Source organism: Microtus pennsylvanicus, chromosome 13, assembly GCF_037038515.1.
Source record: "Microtus pennsylvanicus isolate mMicPen1 chromosome 13, mMicPen1.hap1, whole genome shotgun sequence".
Taxonomy (NCBI): Eukaryota; Metazoa; Chordata; class Mammalia; order Rodentia; family Cricetidae; genus Microtus; species Microtus pennsylvanicus.
Window position 1 is genome coordinate 1,465,081 of NC_134591.1, and position 14,874 is coordinate 1,479,954.

Sequence of the window (14,874 nt, forward strand, 5' to 3'; positions counted from 1 at the left end):
CGGGTTCAAAAACCCAAACAAAACAAATACAGAGAATCGTGATCAATACAGTGCTCTCAGCAAACATGTATGAAGCCTTCGCCCTCCCACCCTGGCCTCATCTGTACCTCTGATTCCGCTCAATGAGTTCACTAATCTTGTCATTCTGCTCTTCTATCCGACTGCTTTTCTCAAGGAGCTCCTGCTTCAGTCTCTCGTTTTCCTGAACTCAAATACACAATAAGCAAGTAAGTGTTCTACCCACCCTCTGCTTCCTGGCTGCAGTGCAGTGTGACAGCCACCTCATGTTCTGCTGCCATGCCTCCCCTGCATGACAAACTGCACCCCCAGACCATGAGGCAGAATACATTTGAAACACTAAAACTTACTTCCTCACAAATTTAACTGTTAAAGTAACAAACTGAATTATACCACTCATCACTAGGCTAGACAGATTGAGGATTGAAATGGTCAGAAAATGAAGTAAGAGTTTAAAATTGGGACAAAAAGCAATGTTTGTTTCATTCTCTCTCTCTTTTTTTTTTTTTTTTTGGTTTTTTGAGACAGGGTTCTTTGTGTAGCTTTGGAGCCTGTCCAGGAACTAGCTCTTGTAGACCAGGATGGCCTCAAATTCAGAGATCCACCTGCCTCTGCCTCCCAAGTTCTTAGATTAAAGGCATGTGCTAACATAGGTTAGTATAATAGAGTGTAATATACAGTATAATATAGAGATGGCTGTGGTCCAAATATGAAAGGCCACTCAAATGCTCACGTTTGGATATCTGATCTCCAGCTCTGGGTGGACTGGAGGTGGGGTTCAGCTAAAGGAAGTGGGTCACTGAGGATAGCACTTCAGGGTTCCTAGTTAGGTCCCACTTCTCGTTGGCTCTCGGCTCAATGGGAACAGTTGCTCACCCTCTGCTACCACTCCTGTCTGCCGTGATAGGCTGTATGCTCTCAAACGAAGAGGCAAAATAAACCCTGCTTCCTTAAGCTGTTTCTTGCCAAGTATTCAGTCACAGCAATAAGAAAATAACTAATACGATAGTACAAGTCATAGGACCGAATTAAGCCATAATGGCTTGTCCGACTGTGGTAGTCAACACATGCTGCTTCTGGGGGCAAGGGCAGCACATCTGCGGAGGGGCATGCAAAGTTCTCCAGGCTGTGCTGTGCTCCATCACCCTCACCTGAATGATTCGCTGGATGCTGCTCATAAGCATGCTTGTTTCCATTGTGACCGACATGTTAGGAAGAAGCATAGGATTGCCAGAGCTATGTCTCTGTAACTCTTCAACCTGCAAAACATGTGAACATGTGGAACTACAGAAATACAATTCACCCAGGACCAATCACTTTTTTGAGAGAGTTAAAAATTTCTGAGACAGTATCTAAATGTAAGCCTGCTTTCTCCGCTAACTTGATCCCAAAGTGAAGATGAGCCTCTTCTAGGCAACTGACTACAGGCTGTGAGTACGGGAACCGGAGGAGTTTTCCTGCAGCTGTGGCCTCTCCCAGTTACATCCTACTTACTGTCTAATTCTTGTTACACACACCTCCTTTTTTTTTTTACATTTTTGTTATCTTTTTTAAAATTAAAATATATATATATATTTAGATTTATTTATGTGTCCTGAGTGTTTTGTCTACAAGGATGTATGTGCAGCATGTGTGTGCCTGGTGCATCAGAGAAGAGAGCATCGGCTCTCCTGGAACTGTGCCTGGTGCATCAGAGAAGAGAGCATCGGCTCTCCTGGAACTGTGCCTGGTGCATCAGAGAAGAGAGCATCGGCTCTCCTGGAACTGTGCCTGGTGCATCAGAGAAGAGAGCATCGGCTCTCCTGGAACTGTGCCTGGTGCATCAGAGAAGAGAGCATCGGCTCTCCTGGAACTGTGCCTGGTGCATCAGAGAAGAGAGCATCGGCTCTCCTGGAACTGTGCCTGGTGCATCAGAGAAGAGAGCATCGGCTCTCCTGGAACTGTGGGTGCTGGGAACTGAACTTTGGTCCTCTGCAAAAGTACTCTTAATCACTGAACTGTCTCTTCAGCCTCTATTTATTATTTCTTTATTATAATTTCATACATGGTGTTCTCTGTGCTTCGTTGTGACCCACTACCTGAAGTTGTTAGGGTAGAGGACTGAGCTCAGAATTGGCCATGGACGCAGTGACCTATGAGGATGTGCATGTGAACTTCACTCAGGAAGATTGGGCTTTGCTGGATCCTTTCCAGAAGTCTCTACAGAGATGTGATGCTGGAGACCTACTGGAACCTCACTGCTGTAGGCTACAATGGGAAGACCAGAATATTGAAGAACATTGTCAAAGTTCTAGACAACAAGGACGCTATTTTATCTTCAAAGAAGCAAAAATATCTAATATTCAAGAGGATCTTTATGAATGTAAGCAACATGATAAAACATTTGGATCTAATTCCTCTTTAAAAGTACACATTTGGAAGTACAAAACTATGAATATTATCAAAATATTAAAGCCTTCCCATATAAAAATCTCAATCAAGTATGTGTAACTCACAGGAGAGAGAAAACACATGACTATCATCCTTTGGATACAGCCATTGCACATACCAGTTATCTTCTAATACGTGAAAGAATTCATACTGGAGCCAAACCCTATGAATGTAATCATTGTTGCAAAGGCTTTGCCCGTAAGTATGATTGTCAGATACATGAAAGAATTCATACTGGAGAGAAACCTTATGTACGTAATTACTGTAGTAAAGCCTTTATGCAGAAGAGTCATCTTCTTATTCACGAAAGAAGTCATACTGGAGAGAAACAGTATGGATGTAATCACTGTGGTAAAACCTTTGCACATAAAAGTAATCTTAAAATACATGAAATTTATTTTATAAAAGTCATACTGGAGAGAAACCCTATAAATGTAGTCAATGTGGTAAAGTCTTTGGCTATAAAAACCATCTTCAACAGCCTGGTCTACAGAGCTAGTTCCAGGACAGGCTCCAAAGCCACAGAGAAACCCTGTCTCGAAAAACAAAAAAAAAAAAAAAATCATCTTCAAATACATGAAAGAATTCATACAGGAAAGAAACCCTATGAATGTAGTCAATGTGGTTAAACCTTTGCCTATAAAAATTATCTTCAAATACACAAAAGAAGTCACTGGAGAGAAACCCTACGAATGTAATCATCGTGGTAAAACCTTTGCATATAAAAGTAATTTTAAAATACACAAAAGATGTCATGCTGGAGAGAAACCTTACAGATATTGTTAATGTGGTAAATGTTTTAGAATAATTTGAATAATAAAATTTATTTGCAAATGAAAATAATAAAAAATTCATACATATAAACAATGAGTATTATACTTACTCTCCTTTATTAAAATTAGTATTTATTTGTTGAAAATACGCTATGTATTACTATGTGTACACGCGACATGTGAGAGTGTGGACACGCACACCTGTGTCACAGCACGTGTGTGTACTACTATGTGTACCCGCGACATGTGAGAGTGTGGACACGCACACCTGTGTCACAGCACGTGTGTGTACTACTATGTGTACCCGCGACATGTGAGAGTGTGGACACGCACACCTGTGTCACAGCACGTGTGTGTACTACTATGTGTACCCGCGACATGTGAGAGTGTGGACACGCACACCTGTGTCACAGCACGTGTGTGTACTACTATGTGTACCCGCGACATGTGAGAGTGTGGACACGCACACCTGTGTCACAGCACGTGTGTGTACTACTATGTGTACCCGCGACATGTGAGAGTATGGACACGCACACCTGTGTCACAGCACGTGTGTGTACTACTATGTGTACCCGCGACATGTGAGAGTGTGGACACGCACACCTGTGTCACAGCACGTGTCCCAAGTCAGAGTATAATTTGCAGGAGTCAGTTCTCCCTTTCCATGATGAGTTTCAGGGAGAAAACTCAAGTTGTTGGACGTGTTCAGCAAGTGTGTTTACCTGCTGAGCCATCTCTGGCCCAGCTGCTCCATTTTCAGAGCTTCATTTCTGACTTAGTCACCTTAGTCATGAGATGATCCATTTTATCAGCCACTTTGCTGACTGCCATTCGAATTTCAGTGTTGTGTTGCCGAGCTTCAGTCATGAGAAAGGACGTCATGTCACCTGATCCTAAACAGACATCAAAAGGGAAGAGAAACTAAGGGTGGGAAAGTGAGGCAGTTTCAGCAGAGGAAAGAAAGGACCCCTCCATGTCCTAGGACATACAGTAAGTGATTTCACACCATCAGGAATGGAGACAGGACTCACAAGCTAATAATAACTAGGTTATAGTTCTGCAAAAACATATCAAGGGCTAGAATGTGGACTGCTACAATCCTGGCACTTATATTGCTTCCCTTTCACCAAACTGCATACCAGGCATTGCATGGGCATCAGGAATACAGTCATGAAAAAAAAAAAAACAAAACATGGTTCCAGATCTTAGTGGGCTTCAATTGGGAAACTAACATAAACAAATCATTACAACAGAGTATGTTAAATGCAAAATGGGCATAGTAGCACAAGACTAACTCATACAGCACACGGAAGATTTGGAGTTCAAGATCAGCCTGAGCTTCCTGAAATACTATCTCAAAAACAATTTTTTAAGAGGGTGACTTGAAGTGCAAAAATTGGGGCATGTATAAAGTACAAAAGTAGCACCTTAAAAGCAGTAATCTTTTGGTGACATTCGTATGCAGTTGTGTCTGTGGGAGCAGTGGATGGAGAAATGGTGAGCCAGAGGAAATGCCAGGTTGGAGGGATGTAGAAGTGTTTCAAAGATGGGGAAAGAACAGGCTCCATGGCATGCCGATGTGAGGCTGACCAAATCCACTTAAAAGCCTGAGAGAGCTTGGGAAGTTATTCTAGATAGAAAAGAATAAAGTTAAGCACGGCTTTTTGATAGCAGAACTTTCTTGGGTGGGCTCTTCTTGCTAGAGGCAAGCGCTCTCATTTAAGAGAAGTTTCCTGACTCAGCTTTAGCTGCAAAACCTTGCAGCTCTTTTAAGATGGCCCAGATGTCTGAATTCTACACCCAGAACAGATTCAAGACTGCTGCCTGAGATGATCAAGCCTTACAGGATACTACAGTCAGGACTTGATCATAATTCTAAATTTTCTTTAGGTCCCCATAAGATCATCAGCAACCCCAATCAGCAGAAAGTAGTCTGGAAAACTACGCCCACTTTCCAAAAATATGGACTATGAATATTTTCCTTTGTTTAGAATGTTGGTTACAAGTTGTTATGGATAATGGTCAGGAGAAAAGCTAAACAAAGGATATTAGATTCAGAGTTCTTGTTTTTAAAAAAGGGGGGGAGTGCTGTGGGACAATGGTCTTATCCTGTCACTTGTATTATTTTTAATAAAAAGCTGATTGGCCAGTAGCCAGGCAGAAGTAGAGGCGTGGCAACAAGAATTACGGGAAGAGAGAAGTTTCAGTCTGCAGTCATGACCCAGCCACAGAGGAAGCAAGATATGACTGCCTCACAGTAAAAGGTACCAAGCCACGTGGCTAATAATTATGGGCTAATATAAGTTATATGAGTTCGGGGCTGGAGAACGGGCTCAGCAGTTAAGAGCACTGACTGCTCTTCCAGAGGTCCTGAGTTCAATTCCCAGCAACCACGTGGTGGCTCTGGTGCCCTCTTCTGGCCTACAGGCAGGATACTGTATAAATAAATTTTTTTAAAAAGTTAATAAGAAGTCTGTGCTAATAGGCCAACCAGTTTATAATTAATGTTGACATCTGTGTGATTCTTTGGGACTTAACAACTACAGGACTGGGCGGGACAGAAAGCTCTGTCAGCAGCTCCAGATAAAGACTGCATTAGGAAGCCCTTCCCACTGTAAGTCTGTTGGATATATTTGTTTCCTCTTGCCACTATCTGATGCCAAACTAATTACTAAGCAAAAGACAAGCTGCACACCCTGACAGGGAACCAACACCTCAGTCAACATTTTTACCTGCTTTGTTTACAAAAAACGCCTATGCTTGCACAAGTGCATAAAATACACACAAAGTGCCCAGGATGCTCTTCTATGACAGAGAGGACAGTTACCTTTACTTCATCCCATTTTGTATTGCTTGACATTTTTATTCAAGTGAATTGCTTTCATAATTTAGAGTTTTTAACAAAATAATTTTAACCTGGGGCGTTCAACACCCACAGCAGTGCTCATGTTCCCTCTCAGACCCCTCCAGGATTTGCTCCTTCACTCTCTGCTATGTACTCTAGTCACCCCGGCAGAGGACAGGATTTGCCCTTCACTCTCTGCTATGTACTCTAGTCACCCCGGCAGAGGACAGGATTTGCCCTTCACTCTCTGCTATGTACTCTAGTCACCCCGGCAGAGGACAGGATTTGCCCTTCACTCTCTGCTATGTACTCTAGTCACCCCGGCAGAGGACAGGATTTGCTCCTTCACTCTCTGCTATGTACTCTAGTCACCCCGGCAGAGGACAGGATTTGCCCTTCACTCTCTGCTATGTACTCTAGTCACCCCGGCAGAGGACAGGATTTGCCCTTCACTCTCTGCTATGTACTCTAGTCACCCCGGCAGAGGACAGGATTTGCCCTTCACTCTCTGCTATGTACTCTAGTCACCCCGGCAGAGGACAGGATTTGCCCTTCACTCTCTGCTATGTACTCTAGTCACCCCGGCAGAGGACAGGATTTGCCCTTCACTCTCTGCTATGTACTCTAGTCACCCCGGCAGAGGACAGGATTTGCTCCTTCACTCTCTGCTATGTACTCTAGTCACCCCGGCAGAGGACAGGATTTGCCCTTCACTCTCTGCTATGTACTCTAGTCACCCCGGCAGAGGACAGGATTTGCCCTTCACTCTCTGCTATGTACTCTAGTCACCCCAGCAGAGGACAGGATTTGCCCTTCACTCTCCATGTCCTCTAGTCACCGCGGCAGAGGACAGGATTTGCTCCTTCACTCTCTGCTATGTCCTCTAGTCACCCCGGCAGAGGACAGGATTTGCCCTTCACTCTCTGCTATGTACTCTAGTCACCGCGGCAGAGGACAGGATTTGCCCCTTCACTCTCTGCTATGTACTCTAGTCACCCCGGCAGAGGACAGGATTTGCCCTTCACTCTCTGCTATGTACTCTAGTCACCGCGGCAGAGGACAGGATTTGCCCCTTCACTCTCTGCTATGTACTCTAGTCACCCCGGCAGAGGACAGGATTTGCCCCTTCACTCTCTGCTATGTCCTCTAGTCACCCCGGCAGAGGACAGGATTTGCCCTTCACTCTCCATGTCCTCTAGTCACCCCGGCAGAGGACAGGATTTGCCCTTCACTCTCTGCTATGTCCTCTAGTCACCGCGGCAGAGGACAGGATTTGCCCCTTCACTCTCTGCTATGTCCTCTAGTCACCCCGGCAGAGGACAGGATTTGCCCTTCACTCTCCATGTCCTCTAGTCACCCCGGCAGAGGACAGGATTTGCCCTTCACTCTCTGCTATGTCCTCTAGTCACCCCAGCAGAGGACAGGATTTGCCCTTCACTCTCCATGTCCTCTAGTCACCCCGGCAGAGGACAGGATTTGCCCTTCACTCTCTGCTATGTCCTCTAGTCACCGCGGCAGAGGACAGGATTTGCCCCTTCACTCTCTGCTATGTCCTCTAGTCACCCCGGCAGAGGACAGGATTTGCCCTTCACTCTCCATGTCCTCTAGTCACCCCGGCAGAGGACAGGATTTGCCCTTCACTCTCTGCTATGTCCTCTAGTCACCCCAGCAGAGGACAGGATTTGCCCCTCACTCTCCATGTACTCTAGTCACCCCGGCAGAGGACAAAGGCTGGTAGGAGAGCACTGAGGGAAGAAGACCCAGAAAGTGTGCACCAGGGGACTTTGGGGAAGATACAAATGTTCTAAAAATTGGATTGTTGTGATAGACACACAACCCTGAACTTTTCCAAATAAATAAATAAATAAAGGTGTTTGTTCCACAAGCTCAAGGAACTGAATTTGAATCCCCAGCACCCCCAGCTCAACAAAAAAGTTGAGCATGGTTGTGTATACCTGTAACCCCAGCACTAGGGGGTGGACAGAGGTAGATCCTAAAAGTTCCCAAAGTCTACCCAGAATGGCAGATTTCCAGTTCTCTAACAGACCTAGTCTCAAAATAATAAGCTGCAGACCAATAGAGGAAGACATTAAATGTCCTCCTCTGCTCTGGACACACATGTACACAGGTGTGCATACCTGCACACTCATATGCTTGCACGCACATATACATACACAGCTTACACTATGTATTTAAATGAATTATGGTATATAAATTACAACCCAATCAAGCTGTTAAAACATTGAAAAGAAGAAAGGGTAGAGAGCTGTTGGGGAAAAGTGGAAACACAATGGGAGGGAGGACAGACTGGGAGGAGGAAGGTATTCCCTACCTTGAAAGTGGGGAGCCTGGGGCAGTGGCACTGGGTACAAGGGCCGAACAGGCTGCAGCTGCGAGGTGACTGAGCATGCCTGGGGATATGTGTAGGCCTGCACACCTGCACAGGGCTGAGAAAATGACCAGTTACTTGTTTACTTTCCTATGATAGAACAAAACAGATAAACAGGGAGGAGGATGATAAGACCAGGGTGGGTCAGTTGTCTATGGGACTTGATCACTAGTCACGCCAGTCCTACCCAGAACCTGAGGAACAGGAATCTTGGATCACCACCCAGTCCTCCGGCAATGTGATTTAATGACACGGGAATTTATTCCCTGTAATCAGGCCTATTTTAAGGAAAACTTGAAACTAAGCAAACCCTGTTTGGTTTCTTTTGAAGAAAAAAAAAATCTTTTCAAGATTCAAAACTAAGCCAGACAGTTTCCTGGAAGCCTCAGGAGGCCTCTCCCCTGATAGAGTAATTTTTTTTTTATTTTAAAAGCTTTTTAAGATCATTGTATGCGTGTGTGTCTATGCACAGATGTCATCCATTGCCCAGCCCCTAGGCTCTGTTTTGTGTGTGTTTTCAGACAAGGTTCCTGCTTTCAGCTCCGTAGTGAGACCACATCCAATACTCTTGCTAGATCCTTAGTGTGAGACGACAGACGTTTACCACCACGTCCAATACTCTTGCTAGATCCTGATGCTTATCTGGGTGACCAGGGGCTCTCCTTTTCTGGAATATCTCAACTGTGAAAGGAAGATGTTTCTGTTTTATGGGGATTTGCTGCATGGACTAAATGAGGTGATACAGGCAAAGCTCTAACAACTGCGAATTAAGTGGCTGGTAAAAGGTAAAAGCTCAATAAACAGTCGCTATTGTTCTAAGAAGAATCATTCTTTCCCCCATAGGAATCTAGCTTATTTCTAAAGACAACATAACAACCCAAACATTGTTCAATTAAAACAAAAATTCTCAGTCTGTGACAGAGGGATTTTCCATTGTGGGAGACTTTTTTCATCTTTGATCCTCCGTTCAGAATCACCATGGAGGGTGGGGGCTGGACAGAGCGATTTCTGTGTATTGTGCACCTTTACTATGTGCCAGGCCCAGGCTCTAATACCTACTCTGCATATTCTTGCACTTAATCTTTCACTGAAACTTGTAAACAGAAAACATTATGTGGTTTTAGGGCTAAGAAAGTAGTAATTTAGGGAAAGGGAAATTACAAACGCTTCACACTCCTAAGTCTGTACTAGCACTTGACAGTCTCAGGCTTTAATTACAAACACTGACTTGGAGAACTGCTGCCATGTGAAAAGGAGGGAAGGGATCTTCTATGTTCACACAAGAAGACCAACAGAAATTAATCTCATGACTAAAGTCGTTTTAAAATAATATTGTTGCCCAAGGGCTGGATGTGGACCGATAATTTCAGCTCTCAGGAGACAGGAAGCAAGCAGATCTCTGAGAGTTTGAGGTCAACCAAGACTACATGAGACCCTGTTTCAAAATAACAAATAAAGAAATTTATAAACTAAAAGAAATAGTTACCTGAAAGTTCTGAGCATTCCCAGCTGCAGCTGAGTGGGAATCAAGGGGTGTAACTTGCATCAAGGCAGCAGAGGGTGTTTGGAACCCAGAAACAGATGGTTGAGGTGCTAGGAGAAATCAAGATATTTTTACTGTTACCCATCCTTGCTTCTTGTGTTAATGCAAAAACACAACTTTTCTCAAAGAAGATAAGAGATAATTTATTTTGGAGCCAAATGTGTATGGCCATGGCCAGGAAACACTGCTTTGGGTGACCCAAATTCCATGTTCCTATACAGTCAACAGTTTCATGAAATTTTCACAAATCTAGACAATTTTAAAATATAGTGATGGAAACATCAGGTAGGTATGTTCCACAAAGGGAAGAGATCTCATTTTCAAGCCTCAGATGCTATCTGACCACATTGTTAGCTTTTGGTTGATGGAGTCTAGAGGCTAGTGCTCTGTATATTCTAAGGATTTACCTAGTAGAGACACAAGGAAGGACAATAAATAGCCATTCAGCACATGCTATGGGTAGCATGGGAGAGCTGTCCCTATTTCTGGTGGACCAGCCCTGCAGCTCTCCAAGGATAAGATCCGGCCGGCCCCATCGTCCACTCCATCTATGATCTGGAGCATGTGAAGGTCCTGACCTGCGGACCCAAAGCGGCAGGAGCTCCACAACACAGGGCAACAACAGAGTAGTAGAAACCAGAGACCTCACACCAGACCAGTGACTCCTGGCAATGAACACTTGCAAGCAAAGATACATGGACAGAGAGATTTACAGTGTGACTCCGCGAGTCACACTGTAGGTTCATGATGGCGGACTGAAGGGATGGGGAAATGAATGGGTTAAGATACATGATGTAAAAGACATATAGAATAAATACATAATTTTCTTTAAAAATGGTTATTAAGGGTGCTGAAGATAGCCCAAGATAAATTACAACTGGTCTCTGGACCTGCTGGAAACCTCCTTTGCCACAGCCACTGGCCTCTCATAAGTTAGTCAGCTTTGTAGAAGGGCCAGTGCCAGGTGGGGCTCTTTCCAGGAACTTTGCTTCACACTCCTAAGTTTGGGCTAGCACTTGACATTCCCGTGCTTTAAACCAGACCACTTTCCCCGCTTGGTCCCCCAAAGCAGCATCACGGGCACGCCAACAACTGATGAAAACAGTGTCCCTTGTGCATCTGACTCAGGTCCCATCTGCTGACAGAAGGAGCTGTCTCAACAGCTGAGCACAGACTTCCAAAGGGGACAATGCAACACAGCAAAAATCACAACAAACAGGCTGAATCCACTTGACTCTGAAAGTGTTCTACCAGGACAAACTGATAAGTCCCTAACCCCGACCCAGCACTGACAATGCAAGCTAATAATCTAAGGAACACTGACGAAAACTTGGATCCAATTCAAGGGCCAAGCCTTAGAGGTTCCTTTCTTACCCTGTGAGGCCATCTGTGGTAACACCGGATGGGCTGGCTGAAGAGAAGGCTGGACAGATGATGGTGTCACCAGGGACTGCCCAGCTCCTCGTAAAACAGTCGCATCCTGAAAGAGGCACAAGGGTTGGTCTCTGTCTAGGCCGTTAGCTGAAGACTGAGGCTGCAACACAGAATTTTCAGGCAAGAAAGAGGAAGGAAAGGCATGCAGAAAGCCAACAGTCAAGGACATGAGTTGTATGAAGCAAGCATTCAATTATACAAGAGAATAAGAGCCCTTCTTCCTATAAGTCATATCAAATAAATACAGTTCATTTCTGCGGATTTTCTAAGCTAACGTTTCATCATTCCAAGCACCTTAGCCGACAGATCTACAGAACACACCTGACTGATCTAACCGGCTCCCACAGTAAGGGCCTCCTACAAGGAAAGCCAACAATAATGAAGCCTGGCCTCTTCTGCAGTCAAGGCCACTGGACAGAGTGGGACTCACCGCACCTCATTACCATGCCGGCTTTGATGCTGGCAGTCTAGAATTTGCCCGAATTCTTTTGTTGTTGCTTTGTTTTTGTTTTTGAGAAAGTTTTTTTGAGTCTTTCTATGCAGCCGTGGCTGTCCTGAAACTTGCTAAATGGACCAGACTGGCCTCCTGCTCTGCCTCCTAAGTGCTGAGATTAAAGTGTGCGTCAACCACACCCAGTTGTTTGCTCTCAGTCTTAAAATATTTTTTAAAAAATCATAAAACCAAAGCTGTAACTCTAAGCAAAGCTGCTCCATCTTCTTGCTTCACGCAAGGCCAGAAAGTCCTGACAGAAATACTCTGCTCTGCTGTGGTTTAAGACTGTCCCTCTTTGATTCTTATCCTTTAAAGCGATATACTTTATGTGTATTACTGATATTAACATAGGCATTTATGATATAACATTAAGTTTAAAAGTTTATAAAGCAATATATGAAGAAAATGACCCTTTGTTAAACAAATTCTTTATACTTTTTAATTATATAATAAAGTAACCTAGTTTTAATTACTTATATTTAAATTTTAATTAATTATATATTTAAAAAGTAGTTTTTAGACAGGAGGTGGTGGTAGTGGTGCATGCTTTTAATCCCAGCACTCGGGAGGCAGAGGCAGGCGGATCTCTGTAAATTTGAGGCCAGCCTGGTCTACTGAGGGAGTTCCAGAACAGGCTCTAAAGTTACAGAACAACCCTGTCTTGAAAAACCAAAAAAAGTAATTTTTAATTAATTATATTATCCAAATTTTATTTATAGAAACTAGGAAAATAATAACAAAATAGTAAGCTCCATTTAAAATGTTAGAATACTCCAGGAAACGAATAAAACAATACTATAAAAAAAACAAAGCCTATTTCAGAGCACATTTTATATCTTTTCATTTTATTTTATTTTATTTTTTTGTGTTTTCAAGACAGGGTTTCTCTGTGTTGCTTTGGAGCCTGTCCTGGAACTAGCTCTTTTAGACCAGGCCGGCTGGCCTCAAACTCACAGAGATCCTCCTGCCTCTGCCTCCTGAGTTCTGGGATTAAAGGCATGCGCCAGCACCACCCAGCTTATCTTTTCATTTTATATCAAATGAAAAAATTCTCAAAAATAAGTCTATCTTAGTTCATTTGAAAAAGAACTGTCTGATCGGTAACAAGCTAACCAACAAAAAAAGGCTTAACCTACTTTAGATTCTTGTGGGTTACAAATTTAGATCTAAATAAATGTAAAATAATCATATTTCTAAAAGATATGCCATATTTCTAAAATCTAAAAATGGGAGTGTCTTCTTTTGTATGTGTGGGTTTGTATGTGTTCATGTGTGTATATAGAAGGGCATGTGCACATGTGTGCACTTTTGTGCATGTGGAGGTCAGAGGTCAACACTGGGTGTTTTGCATGATCACTTTCCACCTTAATTTTGAGTCAGAGTCTCCCACCAAACCTAGAGCTCACTGACTGACTAGACTGCCTGGCTCGAGTGCCTCCTCAGAGCTGGGATCCAGGATGCACCATCACCTGCTGTTACGTGGTGCAGGAGAGCTACCTAGGTTGGCACAGCAAGTACTTTCCCATAACTGACCATCCCCCTAGCCTGGAGATGCTGTCTACACAAAATATCAAGAGCAAAAAGCAAGGGGGATTGGTAGATAATCAACAAAATTCTTAAACTTCTAAACAACACCTTTTTTGTTTTGTTTTAATTTGGTTTCATTTGGTTTTGGTTTTCATTTTTGTTTTTAAGATAGGGTTTCTCTTTGTTACAGCACTAATTGTCCTAGAACTTGCTTTGTAGACCAGGCTGGCCTCCAACTCACTGAAATCTGCCTGCCTGTGCCTCCCAAATGCCGGGATTAAAGGTGGGTGTCACCACCACCTAGCTAAACAACATTTTTAAAACACAAGAAAAAAGCATTATATATAAAGTCATAAAATGTAACAGTTTGGTATTTAAACAACAGGTATTACTGGCAAGAAGACCCAGACTGATCCAAACATGAATGTAAGCCAGAAGTAGTGGTATATGCCTATAATCCTATAACTGGGGGGCTGAGAAGTAGTGGCATGTGCCTATAGTGCTATACACTGGGGGGCTGAGGGAGGGAATCACTTGAACACAGGAGTTCAGAGTAGGCAAAATGGTGAGACTCAGTCTTGAAGGAAGAAAAGGAAGAATTGAGCACCTGTAGACATGTATGCAGGCAAAACATCCATATACATATATGTGTGTGTGTGTGTGTGTGTAAAATTTTAAAGAGCAAAAGAAACTTTTAAAAAGTAGACTAGAGTGCCTGCTGTTGATTGTAAATCCTGTCTGAAGACTGATTCTTTTTTCTCAACATGAAGCAGATTTATTCCAGACAGACATGTAAAGATTATGAGCAATACAGATTCCAGATCGTGGTACATGAACACTAACCAAACCTCTCTAAATAAACGGTCCAGTTCTTGAGTCAGAGGTGTAGGATTTACCTCCATTTGGGGAAGGCCGAATTACAGAAGAAAGACATGTACCCATAGTGATCTCATACTTCCTACTTCTGAATTAGAAGTAGGAAAGGAAGGAACTTATTTCAAGCAAAGAAACAGAAGATGGCAGCACCTGTACAATGCATTTTAATACAGTCAAGGGGACATACTTCCGTTTCTGAGTCATTGGGATCCAGCTGCGGTGGAAGGATGGGCAGCATGGGCTGGCCCATTTTAGCCATCCGAGAGATCAGCTTGGCCTTGACCGTATCTGGATTCTAAAGAGAAGGCACAAACATTACTGAGACTGAGGTTGCTTTCAAACAGGTCTACTTCTTTGCCTTGTGTCAAAACCTTTAACCATACTATTCCCTTTTTGAAACCATTTCTTCTAGAAAGCAAGAATTATTTATGATACCAAATACAATGCAAATGCTATGTAAATACAGTACTGAGGAAATAACGACAAGAAAGATGTCTGTCTGTGCACATTCAGCTCACATGCAATCCCTATAGCGCCCTAAAAAAG

General features: G+C 43.3%; 1 protein-coding gene across 7 annotated transcripts in view; it reads right to left on the reverse strand.

The window, feature by feature from the left end:
- The window catches only part of Fkbp15 (FKBP prolyl isomerase family member 15), a 66,095-nt gene that overhangs the window by 18,614 nt on the left and 32,607 nt on the right, over positions 1–14,874 (reverse strand). For all 7 annotated transcript variants that reach the window (XM_075944833.1, XM_075944832.1, XM_075944834.1 and 4 more), the window contains 7 exons: positions 14,516–14,623; positions 11,373–11,478; positions 9,942–10,048; positions 8,399–8,513; positions 4,005–4,114; positions 1,170–1,277; positions 108–202 (listed from right to left, as the gene is read on the reverse strand). In XM_075944833.1, the coding sequence (XP_075800948.1) occupies positions 108–202; positions 1,170–1,277; positions 4,005–4,114; positions 8,399–8,513; positions 9,942–10,048; positions 11,373–11,478; positions 14,516–14,623 (749 nt within the window). The remainder of the gene's footprint in view (positions 1–107; positions 203–1,169; positions 1,278–4,004; positions 4,115–8,398; positions 8,514–9,941; positions 10,049–11,372; positions 11,479–14,515; positions 14,624–14,874) is intronic.